This window comes from Amblyomma americanum, chromosome 7 (genome assembly GCF_052857255.1).
Source record: "Amblyomma americanum isolate KBUSLIRL-KWMA chromosome 7, ASM5285725v1, whole genome shotgun sequence".
Classification (NCBI taxonomy): Eukaryota; Metazoa; Arthropoda; class Arachnida; order Ixodida; family Ixodidae; genus Amblyomma; species Amblyomma americanum.
In genome coordinates this window covers 83,789,588-83,806,143 of record NC_135503.1, presented here as the reverse complement: position 1 = coordinate 83,806,143, position 16,556 = coordinate 83,789,588, and the positions used below count along the sequence as shown (strand labels likewise).

At 42.8% G+C, this 16,556-nt stretch overlaps 1 protein-coding gene across 1 annotated transcript in view; it reads left to right on the top strand.

Moving 5' to 3' along the window:
* Positions 1-16,556, top strand: part of LOC144097885 (uncharacterized) — a 48,815-nt gene that overhangs the window by 15,017 nt on the left and 17,242 nt on the right. The window contains exons 5-7 of the mRNA XM_077630492.1: positions 4,689-4,793; positions 5,175-5,192; positions 7,136-7,147. Coding sequence (XP_077486618.1) covers positions 4,689-4,793; positions 5,175-5,192; positions 7,136-7,147 — 135 coding nt within the window. The remainder of the gene's footprint in view (positions 1-4,688; positions 4,794-5,174; positions 5,193-7,135; positions 7,148-16,556) is intronic.

Here is a 16,556-nt window from a genome sequence, read left to right as displayed (position 1 = left end):
GCGGGCGGGCGGGCAGGCGGACGGGCAGGCGGGCGGGCGGGCGGGCGGGTGGGCGGGCGGGCAGGCGGGCAGGCAGGCAGGCAGGCAGGCAGGCAGGCAGGCAGGCAGGCAGGCAGGCAGGCAGGTTTATTCGGCATCATGTGCACACAATGTCAGGAACATGGGCAAAAAAGCAGAAGAATCGGGGCTTGACAAAGCCTACGTTCTCTCTAAGTACACGCTGCTGAATTTCTGCAGGTTTTTTACAAAACAATTTTTCATTGCAATGATTAATACAGACTCCAAAGATAACACTTACAAGCATAGGTAACGATTCAATATACATAGTAATATGAAATAGGGATACGAAAAACATAATTATCCAAAAATGATACAAAAATTACTAGAGTACAGAGGAAACAGCGTAAAAGTTTTTCCATATAAAGATATAAATGCTGGAAACTAACAAAGCAGGTTAACATCGTCAAGTGAGTTGTGTAATGATGGCAGTCTGTATTTTAGTGACTGGTTCCTGTAGTTAGTGTTTGCGGACAATACCATGTGTCGCTGTTCAGTTCAGTTAAGTTTATTTATTTCTTGCTGCAGAGAGCGGTGGGCCTCGGCAAAACAGCTGTCACTTGACAAACTCCCTCGGCTCACATCATCCAGCAACAGTGGCGCCATTGGTAACATACATACAAGAAAGGCGTACATAAACCTAAGGCGTAATTCACAATTTATGAATGAACAGCGGAAACACAAACTAAGCGCGCTATATAACATAAAGGACACGTAATATGCAAAATTCAAAGCATGCACTGAAAGCATTATTTAAACATTCTATATACAGAGATTATAAACAGATTATATACAGAGAGCACTTCATTTCACTGCAGTGAACACATTCACAACGCAAAAAAAGAACAATTTTCAACATACATGAATGAAGACAACATGATATTGGCGTGCTTGCAGGTTAAGCTAAGCATGCAACGAGACTGCATATTTCGACCGTATAGAAATACATAACATTCACAGACTATAAAAGAAAGAAAAAGAGATTTATTTAGTGAAAGAACGCCGGGAGGTCAGCTCTGCTGCATGTATTAATGTCAATGCCTGCATCAAAGAGACGGTTGTGTAGTGCGGGAAGCTAATATCTAAGCATCTGTAGCCCGTACTTAGTTCGTGGCGTCTTAGGGGTGTAGTGCCGCGGACGGCGTAGCGGGTATGTAGGCACTAGGATCTCAAGCTTAGCGATTTGAGATAATGTTGAAATTTTGTCCCGTGTTTCCTCCTTGTAGCGCAAGTACAGACGTATATCATAGAGACTAAGTATTCTCGGCAAGCTACTATTGTAAAAAAGGGCTGCGCAAGGATAATCATAGGGTTGGTTGAAAATAATTCTTAAGGCCTTCTTTTGAAGGAGGTAAGTATTTTGAAGAGTGGCCTTTGGAGCAGCTCCCCAAACTAGGTTGCAGTAATTCAAATGTGACATGAAGAGGGTTTTAAACAGAAGCAGTTTAATTGGGGTAGAGAAAAAATGGCTATACCATGATAGTACGCCAACTACACGTGCAACCTTAAGGCATATATGATAAATATGTGTATCCCGGAGCAGTTTCTATACTACTCGAGGCATTGCAAATTTGTATGGAGAAATTTTATATTCTTCCTTTTGGACGAAAGAACACTTCTTTCGTTTTCGAAACAAATCTCTGTAAAGCATTAGAGTTTACCCAGCGAACAAGCGCTAAAAGCGTCTTATTTGCAAGGATAATGAGGTCATCGGGGTTGTAACCACTGAAGAATATGCTTGTGTCGTCCGCGTATATTATGAAGTTTGCATTTTTAGTAATAGTGGTAATATCATTGATGTATAAATTGAACAGAATTGGACCTAAGATACTCCCTTGCGGGACGCCAGTTTTGATTTGTGTCATGTGCGAGGAGCATCCATTGATATCGACATATTGATATCTGCGCGAAAGATAAGAACGAATTAGCTATAGCACATGGCCACTGATACCATATCTATGAATTTTCGCAAGAAGTGTGTCATGACTAATGCTGTCGAATGCTTTTTTAATGTCTATGAAAACCCCAAGTGTAATCATTTTTTCTTCAAATTTTGCTAAGATAAATACTTTTTCGGCCGCCAATGCAGTTTCAGTAGAACAGCCTGTCTGAAAACAATCTTGAGAGCAGGTGATAATTGTGTGGCAACCCAAAAAATGGTGCCGGCGTTTAGCGACCACTTTTTCAAGATCTTTAGAAAACACTGGTAGAAGAGATATTGGTGTATAGTTGGCGATATTATTGCGATAACCTTTTTTTAAATACAGGCAGTACTCTAGCAACTTTCATCTCCGTGAGAAACGTACCCGTTTTAAGACATAGATTAAAGATATGAGTCAGTGAGGATGAAATAACGTCTATAACACACTTAACAGGAGAAATTTGAACTCCGTCCGCATCACATGATGTGCTATTGTGTTGTTCCTTGAAGATTGATCGATCTTCTTCATTGTTAACTGCAGTAGGAAAAACTCTGTGGGTTGTTAGACTCAAGAAATTCGTTCGCTTCCGGGTTATATTGTGACCGCGAGTTAACAAGGAAGGAATCATTAAACGCATTAGCCAAGTTGAACCTACTCATCTCAACACCAATAACTGTTAAAATATCAGGAGCTTTGGTAATACTTGAAGGGTTAATGATGTTGGAAAGCTGTTTCCACAATATATCCGTACGGCCACAGCTACTCTCAGAGATATCCCTGCAGTAACAGCCCTTAGCGGTTCTAGTATCGCGGTTTAATTGGTTGCGATAAGCTTTGTACTGTGTCCAGTCATCAGGCTCTCTCGTTTTGATAAATTTCCAGTAAATTTTATTTTTTACCTCGATGCGATGCAACAAACACGATGAAATCCATATCTTCCTAATTCTTGTTCGTTTTGTCACCTTTCGTAAGGGGGAAATTATTTTGATACAGGGCAATAAACTTGCATAAAAAAGTGCGGTATGCGCTATTAGGACACATTATAGAACAAATGTCTTCCCATGTCTCATTTTGTACTGCTCTGAGTTAGTAAGACCCATTAATACCCTCTCGAAGTGAGAACACCTTAAAGCAGGATGCGTGTGCACCTTTGGTTGAGACGTTGCCTTCTTCATCACAACTTCGAAGCACAATCGCAGTGTTTGATATTTTCCATCGTTTGTGCAGCATCATCGTAAAGTCATCCACAATGAAGCGTGAGTGCATGCAGTAGAATTTGTATACTTGAGCGGTGAACGTGACCAAAATATTATAGGATGCGAGTTTGAAAAGTATATTTATTTTGTGGTCGCTTTTCCTTTTTTGTATAGAGCGTCAGAAGGGCTCATGCAAACCCTGCATTTTGGTTGCGTCAACTTTGGATAAAATGTATTACTTTATCCCAATGCGGAATGCACTGACAACCAAACGGCAATATAAATTATGCAGACTTCTACGTATACAGCTCCAAGCGCTCAGTGAAAACCTTTTTTTAATCCACACAACCATGCGGACACTGGGACGGCGGTGACAAAAAACTTCTCAGACACCTGCTTTTGATCATATTAATTAGGTAAATGCTGTTAAGTTGATGAATGAGAAGTGTATTAGTAATCGCATCGAATGCGTCGAACAACCGTAGAATAGAATATTGCTACGGACGATGCTTTTACGTTGTTCCTTACAACCAGGAAAGCACCAAAAACTTGCCAGAATCCCAAGTGATCGGAAGATCGAATCGCTTCACAATTATCACTCTCACGTATGTATAGCGTATATCTACGTTAAAACCCCAGGAACAAAGTAGCGTGCATTTAAGTCCGCTACGCAGTCTGCTCTTTGACTGCTCTCTCTGAATACCTGCCCATGGGCTCTAAACTGAGCGAATAAATTTCTAATTGTCGAATTCAAGGCAAAAAAATTGCTCCTGATTCCAGGCAATTCAAGCTCGTGTGCGCAGAAATATCCATATTTTTCAAAAACACTTTTTTTTTGCATTCGCTCTAGCGCAGTGATGTCGCGCATACGTTGAACCGTTTGCTTTGAAATGTATAATAATAATAATATTAATAATTGGTTTTGGGGGAAAGGAAATGGCGCAGTATCTGTGTCATATATCGCTGTGAACCTGAACCACGCCGTAAGGGAAGGGATAAAGGAGGAAGTGAAAGAAGAAAGGAAGAGAGAGGTGCCGTAGTAGAGGGCTACGCAATAATTTCGACCGCCTGGGGATCTTTAACGTTCACTGACATCGCACAGCACACGGGTGCCTTAGCGTTTTGTTTCCACAAAAACGCAGCCCGAAACCATAATCTTGAACAACTACTTTGTACCTTGCCCTCGGCCTGCTTGTCACAGGCAATAGCCTTGCATTTCTCCACAACTGCGTAGTAATACAGAAGAGAACGCTAAATAGCTTTAAGAGATTAAAAAGTGCCTGAAAATTGGCATGGCCACAATTAACCACTCTTATGATGCAGATAAATAAAAAAAACCAGACGCCAGACATGCATACTCAGAACTAGATATGATTTTACGGCCTAAATCTATATGAAGCTAAACGCGCTAAGTAATCATACTATTCATAAACCTAATATTTAGCGTGTCGTTTCATTTCATGTATCAAGCTAACAAAGCTCGCAAAAAATTGTTTCCCTCTGTTGTTTTCAGGAGCACGGGCCAATGATCCAGTTGTGCGGACTCTGGGGCTCCATAGACTGCGTCGCGGACGCCGTTATTGGATTTCTCTCGGCCAACTACACCATGCCGAGCTTTGTAAGCAATGTTTTCTTGGTGCGATTCATGGGTTAGCCTTCTAATTTTCAGTTCGACGTTTTCATTCAAAGCAAAGTATGGTGCTGACAAATATCTGCTGCATTTCCTGTTCTTCAAGCTGTGTCTAAATATGAGTGCCAACATTTGGAAGGTAACAATCGTGCAGCACTACCTATGCACAGCCAGCGGCTATTCTGTCATTTAAACTTTTCTACACTGTCAAAGAGAATTAAAAACGCGCGGAAAGAATTCCAAAAGCTGCAGAAAAAGTGCAATCAAGCAACCTACGAGAACAGATTCCATCATTGCTAACAAATTAAGGAGGAGAAAGTTATAAATGATTGTTAATCTGTGTTCTTTGCATATTTTCTCGCCTTCAAGGAGCAAAAGAAAACAGTGGTAAGTACACATTCTGCTTAAACTCTCCGCTGCCGTTGCTCAGAGGCTGTGGCGTTCAGTCAATCTGCAAGAGTTGGCATGTGCACTTGTTAGAAGAACCCTACACGACTAAAATTCTTCAACAGCTCCTTCTAATGCAGCATTCCACACAGCACAAATGGGGTTCCGCCACACAAGAAAAATTGTCATTCAATTTGGTGTAGAGCTTCAAGCACGGCGATCTCCTTATTTTGATCCCAACACCCATCTGCACTGATGATAAAGCAAAACTACAAAATATAATCGGTGTAAGAAAACGCTAACTGCTGGAAAGTATAAAACCGGAAGGTTGATGCTTCAGCATAAAAATTGAGGCTGTTTGGTTAGGCCTAACGAAGGAGCGGTGCTCATAGATGAACGGAGATGGAGGACGGCAGGCAGATTTCTCCTCCTGTGTGGTCGTTCGCCCCTTCCGGTGCAGGCATTAAAGCAAAATTTAAAATTTAGCCTTCACTTTGTGTATGGGTCTTTTCAGCGCGGACCCGAGAGTGCTCGTCCGGATATGCACAGGCGATCGCGGCATCGGCAAGCGTGCAGAGAGCCATGGAGGCTGCATTTTCAATTCAGCTATTACAATGGTCACACCAATCTCCCTAAGTAATCGAGAAGCCAGGTATTCCAGAGTATCTGAGAGGAGGTAAGCGGCTACAAAGCTATACAGCATTTTCAGAAACTTGGCCGATCGAGAGAATTTCTTCGTGCTTCGAATCTTGGGCCCTGCAAACTATCATCCCTCTTGAGCAGCCTCTCTGCGAGATAAGACAACCACGACGGCTACCAGATAACCGGCCGCTGCCGAATTTGTCAGCCAATTAAGAAGAGAACTACGTTAGTCTTAAGCATTAAGGGGAACGCCCCAAGAACTGTAGTTCCCCTGTGCGATTTCTTCTGTATGGCCTCCGCTTCGAGATCTCATGTGTACAGAAACGTTCCGTCAGTGTTAAGTACGAAAAGTAAACCGAAAGCCATGGCTTTTTTTTTCTGTGAAAAACAACATTGACAGACTACTTCATTCCATGAAGGAAGTGTGACGGTGAGATTCCTCGGGAGGTCGAGGGACGGGCCGCTTTCACATGATGATATTCGGCGCATTCATGACCTGAGTGCGGCATGTTGATATTCTACTCGCCCATTTTATTCAGAGTAGTGCGCTATTCTTTCTAATCTCGGTTCTTGTACTCTTACAGCGCGCACACAAAGAGTCACATTGAAGCCTACAGTTGCGCTTAGAAGACAGCTAAATTAAGGCTGCTCGGTGTAAGGCACTTTTCACAATCCCTTTCCCCGCTGACGTTTTCCCTTGCTACTCACAAGATCTCTGCCTGATCTCCACATGACGCTTGTTTATTTTGTCCTGCCTGCTCCGCCGCTCTCTTCCTTGTTTAGCCCTCTCAACTGTCCCCTCATGAAGCGCTTCAGATGTCCAAATGTCATGTGTTCAGGGAGAGACAGGCACACAGACAAAAACTTCGTCTCACAAGGTAACTCGATGCACACAGGGCCCCTGGGTCTTGGCACGATCCTACTCACGGGCTGAACGTTTATCTGATGCTGGTTCAACACAACTTCTGGGCTTTTCCAGCCCTCATATTCTCTGCCCACGCCGTTCATGCACTACTCCGAGCCTCTTTACATCGCGCGCCCCAACTGTCGTGTTCCGCTTCATAGGCCAGTAAAGGTCTGTGCGTTCACGGGAAGACCGCGCAGTTCGTTCTGGGAGAATTTCACACAGCATTTAACATTGCCAGCTTGTCTGCACCAAGCCACCTGGCTGCGCTTGAGCTACAATCGTGAGCGGAGCTCTGTGGCAAGTCAAGAGTGAAAACTTAGCTCTCGCACTAACGTTAGTTCATTTGATAAAAACACTCATATCTTAATGCTCTTATTTTTTGGCTTTCTCTTAGGTCCAGAAGCAGGTAAGCTTACAAAACTCCTTGCTCTTGAGTGCATTGAAGCAAAAGAAAATCAGACATAATTTCAGCGACATCCTCTACATCAATATATCACATGCAAATAGGTGTTGGCAAACATTTCACGGAGGTGGGCTGTGGGTTTCTTGTTTTCATCCTAGTCTGCTCAAAGGAAAACGAAATATAGATGGCTTCACTAGGAAACCTTCTATTAACTTTTTGTGTCACCAAGCTTTTTTCCACTGGCATGTTAACTTGTTCGTGCTGTAATACAAATCAGTGCAACACGTTTTAACGTCGGTTTTACCACACATCAACGCTGCGCTTCCTGCTGAAGGATTCTTCAGTTTTCTTCTCCAGTTTCAAAGTGCAACTAGCCGGCAGAAAAGAAACTGCATACTCTGGATCTCTTTGGTTCAAAGCGAGATGTTATAGTAGAAGGTACTACCAGTTTGTACACAGCGGAGATCTAAATAACTGCACAGTTATATTAGTGGTGCACTAATGAATCGAATTAAATTTCAAGGGGGGGGGGTGATAACATTGGTTTAATTTGTTCTAAAGCATTTGGAAAGCTCGGGTACATGAGGCGCAGCTTCACTAATCCTCCAATGTCTAGTAGTACATTATGCACCTGCTGTCTGGAGCCTTCGTCATTATTCTCCTATTAACCTCATTGTGAGCATCTGGAGAAAATCAATCAAGTTCATATATCCTCGATATGATCAACACATCTCACCCCCTTGTGCCTGGCCTTCAGTGAGCCTAATCCCTCTATCCGCGTACTCACATAGAATCTGTGAAGTTCTTACACTGCATCGTCAACTCTTAACCTGGGTCACATAACCTCTTTATTTTCACGGATGTTCCGCAATCAAGTCGGGGTCACTATAACCTCAAGTTTAGGCCACGCTTTGCCCGTGCTCATAATTTCAAATAACAGTTTTTTTCGCACACAGTTGAAGAACGAAACTTATTTCTTGGAATATAATATCTACCTCATCAAACTCAGTTCTAAAAGAAATTATTGCGAGATGATTTTATGAGATTTGTCGTGTTTGCAGTGCATTGCTTCCATTTCTTTCATGTTACTGAAGTTTTGATATTTTGTTCATTTCTTGTATTCTGCCGTACAGTTTTGTTTTCATTGTGTTTTTTTGGGCATCAAGGTTATGGATGATTTGTTTACCACACTCCTGTAATAGCCTAATATATGGGCGGCAGTATGTATGAACACAAATATGTTAGTCCTGAGAACCTGATGCAAAATTACGAATGCAAATGGTGCGGCAAAAGCGAGGTATGAGCAAGTCTTCTTGCACTGAACTAACCTGCGGTGCATAAAGCAAGACGAATTCAGAATTAGACCCATGCCAAGAAATGTACATCACATTCCAGAACATTTGAATGGCACAATGCAATGCTTTTCAGGCTCTCAAGAGGAGACATCGAGTTCCAGCGCTCTCCGTAAGCGATATGCTTCGCAAGATTCCTCATATTCTGGCATGTGTTTGACAATCTGGGCTTCTCTATTGCGTCAGGAGATGCCTATGTATTTATTTATTTCGTGCACCTTCAATGCAAGAGGCATCATAGAGTGAGTTGGTTACATAAAGCTACAAAACAACGCACAGTGCAGTGCAGTAAATGGTGGTACAGAAATATATGGTTCACAGTTATATGTTATCTAATGTGTTTTGATGCGCTGCTAATACTGTGCATACAGTGCATACAGTGCAGCAGTACAGTATAGTAATTGGTAGTGCAAAAAACAAGTAATTTCTCCTAATTATACAGCGTTATCTAGTGTGGTCTTGAAGTGTCGGTTGCCAACTATTGTAGCGGTTGATGTGGGAAGGCGATTCCACTGATCACCTGTGCGCGGAGAGAACGATTGAAACATTGCAATGGTTTTGCGTAATGATACTCCTATCTTGTTGTCATCTAGTCTTCATCAAATGTATTGGGAGCGGAGGTCAGTGCGTCGCGAAGGGAAGGATGGTGAAATATCTGTGAAAATGTGAAGGTCTAGGGGCTTTACGGCGAGATGCTAAAATTGACTGGCTAGAATTTAATTTCATTGCGGAAATGCTTGCATTACGGTTACAATCGGAGAGAACAAAACGAGCAGAATTGCTTTGTACCATTTCTAACGAGTTAACAGCATTTTGTTGAAAGGATTCCAAAACTGCTGCAGCATACTCAAGCTTTTTTCGGACCACTGACCTGTATAACAGCAGTTTTAAAGAAAAACGTGAATTAGAGAATTTATGGTTTGACATCCGAGTATGTGATTAGCATTATTAATTACGTAAGAAGTGAGTATGGACCAAGTGAGGTTGCTAGTAATATGGATACCAGGATATTTGTAAGACGAAACCGGATCTAAAGTGACATGGTTAACGTAGTAAAAAGGGAGCTGCTTAGAAGTTCTTGACAAACACAGAAATTAATTTTGGCGTTTAGTTCTGTTGAACATGATTGATACCAGATATAGACAGTGTTAAGGTTTCCATATTTCCCTGAAGGTTATGCAATCATATGCGAATAATCGAATGTTAGAGGAAACTTAAGAGGGTCGATCATTAATGTAAGTTAAATTAAAGAAAGGAGAGGGCCAAGTACCGACCTTTGAGGCACGGCAAACTACTGTGCTTTTCTGCGACTTTGAGTGATTCGCAGAAACAAATTGCATACGGCTAAAAAGAAAGCTCTCGAGCCAAGCAAGCAGTTTGGGGTCATGTTATGTCGATGTAACTTAAACATTAGAAGATTATGGCATACTTTATAAAACGCTTTCGAAAAATCTTAAAATATACTGTGACAGGTGAAGAGCGGTCTAGGATGACGTCTAGATTATGCGTAAATGACACTAGTTGCGTTTCAAATGAATATGTTTTGCGGAAGCCACGTTGCAATAGTGAAAAATAATGAATTAGTTAAATAATTCAGCGTTAATGGCTCAAACATTTAGTTAACCGTTAATGAGCCAAGAGCTCTCAGAATCATCGCTGAAGTGTTAAGTGTAAATTTACTCAGATTACCTGCGGGAGTGTGGTTACAAGAATAATTGTTTTTCTGTGCTTGGCTTAAATAGCTGCCGTTCTGAGAAGACTATTTTTCTATTACGATTGCGTCCTTATTTATCACATCACTCGATGTCAGCCGTATAGTGTGTCATTGGTTACTGTCATGTTTTGCACGGGCAGATTTTCAGCTGGCGTTTTTATTCATTGTAGAAGTGTTTGTTGAGGTGTGTTATGCATTAGGACAAAAACAGCTAAGGTTATGCTCAAAGCACAAGTAGAAACTAAATGAACAATGATCTATTAAACCTACCGTTTGTCTAAGATTTTTGCTTTCTTTAAAAAACCTAAAAATATGCGAGAGATTAGGAAGCGATTTTCACCTAAGGCTAGCATCAATGGGTGAAAAAAAAGCATATGTTCAGGGCAGGATACAGTAAACTATTTTTCCTTAGAATTTAGAGTTTTGTGCTTGAGATCAAAACAGTTTAGCTCGTGTCAGCGTCTTTTTCAAAGAGATTTGTCTTTTGTCGGAAGCTACGTGTCAGGTGCCCGAATTGTATAAGTACCTGTCTGTTTTACTGATAGTTTATTTGTAGTTTAGTGTAGTACTAATTTCAGCGAAGGTCCCTGACTCCGGCAGCCTCGCCGGTATACTGAAGTTTATATTCTCAGCTCTCCTGTACTAAGTAATTCTTATTTGACTTTATTTAATTGTGTATTTCTCTCCCATAACACGTCGACGAATTGAGCCATTGAGGCGTAGAAATACACAAAGTGCAGCAGGTAGAAATATAAGATTATTTTGGGGTCGCTAGCTTCACACGTGAGGCCCTAGTGGTTGCAAAGGCTCTCTACGTAAACATGGAGCTCTGTGTATCAAAATATATCTCGTGACCTCCGTGACAGCGACCGGAATATGTTGTTGAAACAAATACTGGAGGCCCATAGATAATAATATATCTGAAGCTTTGTAAAGAAACTACACAAAATACAAGAAAAACTGTTTTTACTGCCCCATGTTTATTTATTATTTATGGCTGGAAAGAAAAGGTGGCGGCTAGCCAGTGGCCTTCTTAACCTGCAGTTCATTCACACTTTCGAGAGCAGACTTTTCAGCAGCACACTATCGAACACAACAAACGACGCATCGGGGGTCGGAGGTGGACAATGAGAAATGAAAAAAGCGGCAACCTATCTTAGTCTCGCTCTGCCCCAAGAGTGACGTGGGCGGCTGACTTGACGGTTTTCGGCGAATCGTGGGCAAATCATGGTCATACCTAAGGCACTCTCATGGTACTTCAGGGAGAGCCCAATGTCAACTGAAAAAAAAAACTGACAGGAACAAAGACAGCGAAAGGTGCCGTACGGCGGCAGGGCTCACAAAGTTTCCGAAAGGGGTAGGTTTCCTCTCTAACGAACTGTCGTTGGAAGAAGCAAGAGGGTTACTATTTACTCTTCGTGTGCATTTTTTTTTTGGAAGTTATGAGCGACACTCGCTTGCTGGGAACATTTCGTGTCATTGCAAATAAAACTTTGATGAAGGTACGCTGAGGTCTCTTAGGATATTGAAAAACAAGCGGAATGTGTGCGGTGTACGCAGGGGCGCAGGCCGCCTGCAGATATGCTCTTACTGGTGCAAGAGCCCCGGTTCTGGATGAACTCGGAGTCTACGAATAGCTAGAAGTGAAACAGATGGCTGAGAAATTATTCCCAGTGTGTTGGTCAACCGATTCAAAGAAATGTGGTGCGATCAATAAAGATTTTTATTTGAATGTTTGTAAAGAAAAAGTGGGCTAGAAACGTAGTTTTCTTCCTGTGATGAAAGTGCGGTCAGATGAATGACTTCTTTTGTTTCCAATTAATTTGAAGCCGTGACACGCATACTGTTAAGAAGCACACACGTGTGCAATGCTCTCGACGTTGTGAGCTCGATGCACGCAAAAAAACAATAAATAATTATTTTGAAGCATGTTCATGTGGCGTTCAACTAGAACATGAAGAATTTTTCTAATATTTCAAATTTTACTGGTGGATTCGTACAAGGAATCACACTGTACTGTGCCATACAAACTGACTTGCCATATTTAATTTTCTTTATTTTTCCCAACTTTTATCTTGCAGATGCGTTACATATTACAGGTAATGCCTTTCTTTATTTACTCGCTTCCATCATATCCCTTCAAAGCGGTTCTTTCTTCTTTCTCCCTCTGTGGACAATCCTGCCTCAGTATTTTGAAAAAGAAAATGAATATTGGCTAGCCGAATGAGGATTCCCTAAAGAAAGAGAAATGCCGTCATGAACAATAACTGTTTGATATATTTCAAATAATCATTTAATATATTAACATTTCTATTCCGGCAGTCAATTTGATTTTGAATTTTCGGTAGGCTCTGCACTATCATGTTCACTCATTGCGTCTGGTCAGATCCCAATTGCGATATCACGTGCCTTCAGCCTAATGCTGTTGCTTCGCTTGCATTTTTTTTTCTCTGCTTGCAGCAAAGAAGGAGGGTAAGTTGCCGGCTTGTCATGCGATTCTTCTTTGATTCTGGATAAATGCCAGGCGCAAAGATTGTATGATGCCTTTACAGAAATTGTAGCAGTAAAATACTATTTGAAGCTAACAAAACTGAGTTTTAGTTGGTTCTCTGGTGTGTGGGAAGCTGTTAAGACAAAACTGCAGAGACCAAGCCATGACAGTGAATGAACGCTACTCAAGAAACAGAGCGGACTATACAGCTCATTACCCACTGTGTCGCTCTCTCGCACATCCGCCTTGCCAGTGTATTAAGCACGTCACCACAGTACACTGTCGGTCGTATACGCACGCGCTGTACAGTTTAAGCCCCGTAAACTACGGAGGCCGTCAGGAACCATGAATTCGACCCTAAGTGTTCTATTTTGTTGTGTCCAGTACTCAACTCCTCCGCGCGGCTTGTGTACGCGTTTAAAGCTGCACAGTAGTGGCATGCTTTGCTAAATACAACGGGCAACGCAGAGGAACCTTGCTTATTGTTTTCTAAAATGGCAAGTAAAAGAACCCCATAATATCGCTGGGTGCACTCTGTGTCGTTTCGATGTGGTTCTCAAAGCGGGTTCTGAAAGCGAGAAACATATACACTGGGAGACGAAACTTCGCAGTGCATTAAATGAGTCACCTCTCTTTCTCTCTTTTGCTCCAACTAGGAGGTAAAATTAACGTATCACTTAAGTACGGACGAGCGGGAAACCGAGCATTAAGAAATAAAAGCGAGGAGTAATACGCCTCTTAGCGAGCCTGCATTACCGAGTTCCGTACCTACTTAAAATAGAGCGTATTGCAACATGTGAACATAACTCCTGACCAGAACATATAGCTGTTTGGTTACACCAGCTGCCACGGCGCGCATAGAAGTGATAACTTCCGGGTTCAACCTATGACATACGTTTCGCATGCTCCTAGAGAATAGGTCAGGCTGGACAAAACAAAAATGTATATGCTATTGCCGTGGATATTTGCAGTGATTGTTCGTTTTTCAATTCTGCCGCCACACTACTTTATCGCTTTGTTTTGCCACACAAGGCGCGACTTGATTTATCTCGATTGATCGCAGCCAGGCAGAGCTGATTCTACGTTGTTCCGGAATGTTCTAGTAACTTTGCACGCTTTATCTCGAAAGTTCGCTATCAGCTTTAAATTGAGCATGGCCGACAGCGGCGGGCATTCTGTTCGACGACCGCCGAGCACGCTTGTCGCTTCGCCGCCGCCGAGTGATTCAGTCTATGTTGGGTGCAAGTCAACCCAATAAACAATTTTCTTTTAGAGGACCCTTTTGTCCGTCTTCATCGCTGCTTCGTCTGCCGTCACCACTACATGACACTATGCACCAACCACGCACTAAACGCTGCTAGAGTCCGACAAATCCTCATAAGCCGATAACTCTCCTGATTAAAAGTAGCCAATACCTGTTTGCAAATTTGAGCTTTGCTTGATTTCATTAGTAAGTCATGGTGACTGCGAACTATAATTATATCCCCCAAAAAAGTTTCACTCCACAAAGATGATTCTGCTCTATTGAGTTGATACCATGCTTAGGCCTTTTGTTTCGGGCTTTTTTTTCCTTTTTCTCTGTGGATTGAAGTTTGGAAGTATAATTTGAATGTATATGCCAAAATGAAAGATGTGCTGTGACATGCCACTGCTTACTGTGCAGGAGAAGGTAACCTTGTCAACCAGTATTCGCTTTTACTCACACCAGCGATCACCACGTAAGCGTTCTTAAAAGTACATCCGTATTATTATTATCTCAGCTAGCAGACACTCACAATATAATTGCCTTTATTTACTAATTTAGTGCAATTCAGTGGGAACAAGTTTTAACCTTTCGTAGCTGTTGATTTTCTCACAGGGCCTTAGAGATGGAAATATGTTGATAATTATGTTTGTAGGATGCTTCACGTCTTAATGATTCATTGTTGCTTAATCGCGTTGCTCGAGGATAATTACGGAAAGGCTAACTCTTTATTAATAATTAATACACACACAAAGAAACAAGAAAGAAGAAAAATTATTTTCATTTGACTAACTCGTAGTTTGAACCAGCGAAACCAGCTTCCGGTTCTGCCAACACAGCTTGTTTTTAAACCCTACATCCCCGGCCTCGGAGGGGACAATAACCAGTCACGTAAGTTGATAGACATTCTCACAAGAATTCACTAGGGAAAGGAGGAAAGAAATGACCAATAAACGATTGGGGAAAGTAAAACACAGCCAGTCAAGAATAGGAGAAAGAAGAAAAAATCATTTGACTAACACTCTAAAATTTGCACGTGAATTGTCCACTATTGATATTTCAGAGTATTTTCCTTTCTTCCCGCGAATTTTTCACCACTATCGCTTTCACACAGATGCGCCTTGTTGCAGCCTCAAATGTTTAATCTGGTAACCACAGCTCCGAGCAAAGGCCATCCAACAAACTGTCTTACCAATCGCGATATTGATGCTTTGAGCAGCAGAGCCGCAGGCATGGGACGAGAGAGGTGCGACAAGGATTATGATGGCTCGACGCCGCCAGCGTGCGCCTACCTCAGCGTAAAACATGTGCACAATGAGGTGCAGCAGGTTTCCTATGGTCTCGGAGGGCACCTAAACCAAAGTTGACCTTCCCTGTATTCTCAGAGTCGTTCGCTGATCGGCTGTCTCGATCCCGCTGGGTAGCGAATGTGACTCACCGCCTTCCTCTGCTGTCATGCGGAACGCACAAAAAAGAACTCAACGGGCTTTTTTTTAACACGCATAGCGCTGTCGCATTTTCGCGGAAGAATAGAAATCCTTGAAGGTTTCCTATTCCGCTTGTTCTGTTTGCATGCTTAGAAGGATTCGTTTACTTAATTCTCTGTACGTCGACTCGCTTAAATTGGGGCACCAGGCTTTCATAACGCGGAGTTCATAGAGGCAAGCTATGTCGACGGACATTGCGGATGGCGGGTTCCTCGATCGCAACTTCTCCCTTCAAATGTCCTAATGGAGCGTCACCAATTTAAGCCCGATTGAAGTGGCTTAAAATTATTGAGGGCAGTGCAAACCATCCATGTAACAATGCTCTGTAACTGAGCAGGTATCAACACCCCCCCCCCCCCCAGACCTCTGCATTGGACTCGTGTGGTCCTTTTTACTTAGAGAGTGCCCACGTGGTTTTTAGGCCTTTTGCTCATGTACAGAGTTCTTGAAAGTCTGAAGCCCAACAATGACAAGGAATTATAGTCACCCCCCCCCTTTCTCTCTCGCTGTTTACACTTAGAATTGGGGCCCGTGAGTCACCCGGGTCGTCTGAACAGGGTCAGGATCAACAGGTCCCCTCTCGAAGTTCTCCTGCTCTGTGGCGGGGAATTTAATTAGGCTTTTAGGAGAGGAGAATCATGAACGGTTAATTCACATATTTGCAAGGAATGAATAAAAATCTTTATTGTTAAGAAGCATGGGGGGAAATCCGACTGTGCGGCCTGCTCCTGGCACCCCCCATCACTGGATACGAGCCGGTGTAGTTTCGGCTACTAGGCTTTGTTCTGGTGCAACGCCAGTGGGGGGATGGGTTGGCCGTGGCCCATTCTATGGGGATGCAAAACCCCATGGGAGTGGCAGCGACCCCCAAGCGACTCTGAGAGCCAGTTGCGCCCGTGAGGTTCGATTCCTGAGCGGAGGAAGGCCTGGTTATATCATCAGGCTGGACCCAGGGAATCCGGCACGGAATGCATGTCAAAAGAAAAGGTTTTCAAATAATGCATCCAGCCTCTGCACGTGGGGGCGAGCGCGGCTGGCGATCGACGCGCGGGTTTCTGGCTACGGAGGGGCCAGGTCAGCGCGGGGGCTTACAGCAGCCAGGCTCCTCGGAATCAATGTCCTCGC